This window comes from Rutidosis leptorrhynchoides, chromosome 2 (genome assembly GCF_046630445.1).
Source record: "Rutidosis leptorrhynchoides isolate AG116_Rl617_1_P2 chromosome 2, CSIRO_AGI_Rlap_v1, whole genome shotgun sequence".
Lineage (NCBI taxonomy): Eukaryota > Viridiplantae > Streptophyta > Magnoliopsida > Asterales > Asteraceae > Rutidosis > Rutidosis leptorrhynchoides.
This window is the reverse complement of record NC_092334.1, coordinates 6,551,108-6,555,884: the sequence shown is the minus strand read 5'-3', so window position 1 is coordinate 6,555,884 and position 4,777 is coordinate 6,551,108. Positions and strand designations below refer to the sequence as shown.

The 4,777-nt window shown below is 33.2% G+C and overlaps 1 protein-coding gene across 1 annotated transcript; it reads left to right on the top strand.

Moving 5' to 3' along the window:
- Positions 1 to 2,033: 2,033 nt before the first annotated feature.
- Positions 2,034 to 3,774, top strand: LOC139894672 (uncharacterized). Its single transcript, XM_071878076.1, has 5 exons — positions 2,034 to 2,133; positions 2,206 to 2,575; positions 2,830 to 3,002; positions 3,319 to 3,527; positions 3,577 to 3,774. Exons 1-5 carry the CDS (start codon positions 2,034 to 2,036, stop codon positions 3,772 to 3,774), a joined length of 1,050 nt encoding a protein of 349 aa, XP_071734177.1.
- The last annotated feature ends 1,003 nt before the right edge of the window (positions 3,775 to 4,777 follow it).

The window sequence follows — 4,777 nt, the reverse complement described above, 5'->3', positions numbered from 1 at the left end:
TGATTATACACCCTTTACAAGTCTTAAACATGGTTAAATCATTAACCAAACCAAAACCCGCCTTTAACACTTATAAACCCGAATCTTGGTGTTAATCTTTAATTAACAACTAAATGGATTCCATCTATGAACATACAATCAAAAGCCCCAAATTTGAATGATGAACACGAAAATGAAATTCGGAGTTAGAGCTTACCACTAGTATCACCGTGTAGCCATGAACGAGGAGAACAACCTAGTCAACTACTCCAAAGATCAAATCCCGCTTCTTCCTTTCCAAAAATCCCTTTGAATTCAATTGGGTGTTTGAGTTTTGAGAGAAAAATGGAAAGAAAAGGAAAATGAAATTAGGAAAATGAAATGAGTGGATGAGGTTAAAGCCTCAAATCTGGCTCAAACATAAAATGACCAAATTGCCCTTGAACTTCATTTAATATTACAAGAATCTGGTGCCAGTTTGCCCGTATCGCCGCGTCGCGGCCTTAAATGCCGCGCCGCGACATTTGCCTAGTTCTGAGATCATTTTTAATCAAGCTTCTGATCTGGATTCCAGTTAAATGCCGCGCCGCGGCATCCTTTGTCGCGCCGCGACGTTAAATGTGGTCTGACACCTTTTCTTGCCTACAAGACCTCAACACCCAAACATGTCCCGAACCCTTCATACGCCTATCGTACATACACAATACACCTATAAATCATGTATGGGAAAAAACGGGGTGTTACAGTTAAAATATACTGCAATCTTAAGCCTGAATCTTTACATGTTCTTATTTTATGTTTAGTGTGTTTGTAGGTGTCAAAGTGTTGAGGCTGTTTGGGCTTGTGGATCTGTTCTGGGCTGCTTATATTTTGTGGGCTTGCTGCTGTCCTTGGAGTCTTTGGTAGTTGTTTGTTCTTTGGGCCTTAGGGTGGAGTCCAACACATTTGATTTATATCTGTTGGAGTCTGATCTTTATATCTGATTCGCTATCTCAGTTTAGGGTTAACAAATACACACATCATCTTCGATCTCTCTTTTTCTCTCTCTCTGGCGATTTAGTCATTCATATCAGTTCAAGTGCACCATCTTGCTGATTCATAGAATCAAACTTTCTGTTCATTCTATTAAAAGATTTGGTTGTGATTATTATCTCAGTGTGTGATTCATACTTTTCTTATTGTTCAAGTGTAATAATCCTGAGATATTATTGAATTTAATTGATTTCGATTACTATTTGAAGCATTCAGGCATTTGATTCATTAAATTTAACATGGTATCAGAGCTTAGGCTCTTGTTGAACGTGTGTTGAAATCCGAAATTAGGGTTTAGTCTTTCTTTGGTTGGCTTATTGTTCTTAAGGTTCTGGTGGTTATATCTCTGGTTAGATTTCGGGCTATGTTTGCTGATTATCTGTGTTGAAGAAAAAACCCTAATTCAGAAATTAGAGTTTGCTCAGATTTGGGGCTTTGCTTCTTGGCTACAATATGTGCATTTCTCTTGTCTTCCGCTACTCTTTTTCGCTTCGCTAATGATTTCATCCTTGTAGGGGAGTCTCATGTTTATTCACTATTTTATCAAATTGTTCTGCCCTTTGTTGATCGAATCTCAGTGCTCAACTCTTGATCTGAGTTCTTTGAAACTCATAAAAACCTGATCAAGCACTTGGTTGATTATTGGCCTATTATATTTAGTATTTCCTGTATTTATCTAATCTTTAGGGTGCTTGGCTAGCAGCCAATTGCTTGTCGAGTCTTGTATTTTTTTTCTTCTTCTCTATACAGGTGTCTGGCCAGCGATTGATGTTGTAAATGTGTTAGTTACTGTTGCCACTAGTTATTATTCTATTTACTTGCTTATTTTCTATACGCTATCTTGATTGTTTTGTGTATCTGTCTGATTTTCAGTTAATATTGGTGATGAGAATGCTATTACATTAATAAGTAAGATTGATTTTGGAAATCCTCTTTATTTGCATGCTAGTGATACAATCAATACACCTTTAATATCTATTAAACTGAAAGGAACTAAAAATTACAATGTCTAGAGCAGAGCTATGTTATTAGCATTATCTACTAAAAATAAAGTAGGGTTTGTAAATGGAACTTATTTGAAAAATAATGATGATGCTGTTCTGGCTACTCAGTGGGATAGGTGTAACTCTGCTGTTTTATCTTAGTTGTTGAATTCTATTTCTGAGGAGTTATATATTGGTTAGATATTTTCAGGTACTACTTCTTTTGTTTGGTCTGAATTAAAAGAAACCTATGATAAAGTTGATGGATCTATAGTTTTCAATTTGCATCATAAAATTAGCTATTCAAAACAAAATGGTAGTAGTTTGTCTGAATATTATCATAAACTTAACACTTTGTGGAAACAATATGATGAAATGGTTAAATTACCTTCATGTACTTGTGCTACTTCTCCTGAGTTTCAACAACATAACAAAGTCTTAAAGTTGATGCAATATCTTATGGGACTAGATGATGTTTACGTGTCTACTAGTAGTAATCTGTTACTTAGAGACCCCTTGTCTAATGTTAAGTCTGCATTTGATATTTTATCAAAAGAAAAATTACACAGGGGGTTTCTGGGGTTGGAACATCTAAGTCTCAAAATTCTACTTTTGTTGTTCAAACTAATAATAACTCTTGGTCAAACAGAAATAATAATATTGGTACTGGAAGAGTAAGAGGTTTTAATAGAGGTCATAATCCTAATCTTAAGTGTACTAAGTGCAATAAAATTAGACACACTATTGATAGGTGTTTTGAAATTGTTGAATATCCTAATAACTATACGAAACATGTCAATGGTAATGGTAATAAATCTAATACTTATATGTCTAGTTGTGCTACTTCTGATTCTTTGTCTAGTTCAACTACATCTTTTTCTAATTCGGGTTCTGCTAATTCTGTTAACTGTGTTCCTATGGCTTTGAGTAATGAGCAAATGATGAAATTATTAAGCATGCTTAATGACAAGGTCCATCAAACTTTAGAATCTAGTTCTAATATGTCAGGTATTATTATGAATAATAATGTGTTTTTTAATGATAATTTTCATAAATTTTTCAATTATCATTCAAGTGAAAATGAGTGTCAAGGTTGGATTTTAGATTCGGGTGTCAGTCAACATATTAATGTTTCTGGAAAAGGTCATGATAATGTTGTTGATGTGTGTGATTTAAATCTGCAAGTTTCTTATCCTAATGGAACTAAAGCTAGAGTCACTAAAAATTGGAAAATTAAGATTAGATAAAGACATTATTTTAATAGATGTTTTAATTGTTCCTGGATACTGTGTAAATTTGTTATCTATCAATAAATTGGTTAAAGAAAACAAAATGTTTGTTGATTTTGATGCTTTTAAGTGTTACATTCAGGATTTGAAAACAATAACTATTTTGAGGACTGGTAGTGTGGATGGTGGTTTTTACGTCTTTGACTGTTATAAAGGTGAATCTTTTATGTGTAATTATGTGCTTGATTGTAATTACGAGTATGTTATATTGTGGCATAACAGATTAGGACATCGCTCTAGCCCTGTTCTTGACATTTTTAAACTTAAATTGAATTTTGATAAAAATATTGAAGATATCCCTTGTGAATTTTTTTTTAAAAGCTAAGCATATTAGAGATCCTTTTCCCTTAAGTGATCATGTCACTAATGAATTGGGTGAACAATTACATATGGATTTATGGGGCCCTTATAGAGTTGCTAGTATAGAAGGATATAGATACTTCTTGACTATAGTTGATGATCACACAAGGGCTGTTGGGTTTACTTGTTAAAAACTAAAGATGAAGTGTTTGATAATTTTTTTAATTATGTGAATTTATTGTTAATTAAGTTTGAAAAAAGGGTAAAAATAATCAGAACAGATAATGGAATTGAGTTTTCAAATAATCAAATGAAAGTTTACCTGAATGAAAAATGTATTTTTCATCAAATTACAATAGCTCACACACCACAACAAAATGGCCTTGTTGAAATAAAACATAAACACCTCTTAAATGTTACTAGGTCTCTTATGTTTCAGGCGGAATTCCCTTGTATTTTTGGTCTGAATGTATTCCAACTCATACTTAACTAATTAACATGATCCCATCTAAGGTGCTAGCAGGCATGTCACCTTTCCAAAAAATTTATGGTTCTGAACCATCACTCTCTCACATCAGAAACTTTGGCTATCTTGTTTTTTCTAAAATTTTAGATGAAACTGATAAATTTAAACCAAGGTCTGAAAAGTGTGTTTTGATTGGTTTTTATTCTATTAAAAAAGGATATAAGTTGTGGAGTCTTGAAAACAAGAATATTTTATTTTCTAGAGATGTCAAGTTTTTTGAAAATATTTTCCCTTTTAAAAAATTCAAAATCTAAAAATTCCAAGTCAGATTATGTTACTGCTCAGGTTGATCAACTTACCTTTTTTGATCTATTTTCTATTCAAAATGATGCCAATGTTTCTGAAAATCCCTATGATGAAGAGAGAGCTCATCCCGAAGAGCTAATTTTGATGGTAGACACTACTTGTGATCTTACAGGGAGTGGAGGTAGTCACAGTATCTCTAATAAGGATGATGGTCACTTCAAAAACTCACTTATTATTTTTTCGGGTTCTAGAACTTAACTCATTCATAAAATCACCAAAACCTCTCCAATTCATATCCAATAGGACTAAAACGTGCCTGATATTGCTAGGAATAACATGTGAAATATTTGCAACATCACTTATGCCCAGTGAAGTTGCCTTGTCATAGATTTCTTTTTCCTCCGCTGTACTTAACCTCAGTT

What these genes read in the sequence shown, in the direction of transcription:
- LOC139894672 (XM_071878076.1), top strand. Translation starts at nt 2,034, where the DNA reads ATGTTATTAGCATTATCTACTAAAAATAAAGTAGGGTTTGTAAATGGA. An exon ending in GGCTACTCAGTGGGATAGGT is followed by an intron (nt 2,134 to 2,205) that starts GTAACTCTGCTG and finishes AGATATTTTCAG; the next exon opens with GTACTACTTCTTTTGTTTGG. An exon ending in TTACACAGGGGGTTTCTGGG is followed by an intron (nt 2,576 to 2,829) that starts GTTGGAACATCT and finishes TTATATGTCTAG; the next exon opens with TTGTGCTACTTCTGATTCTT.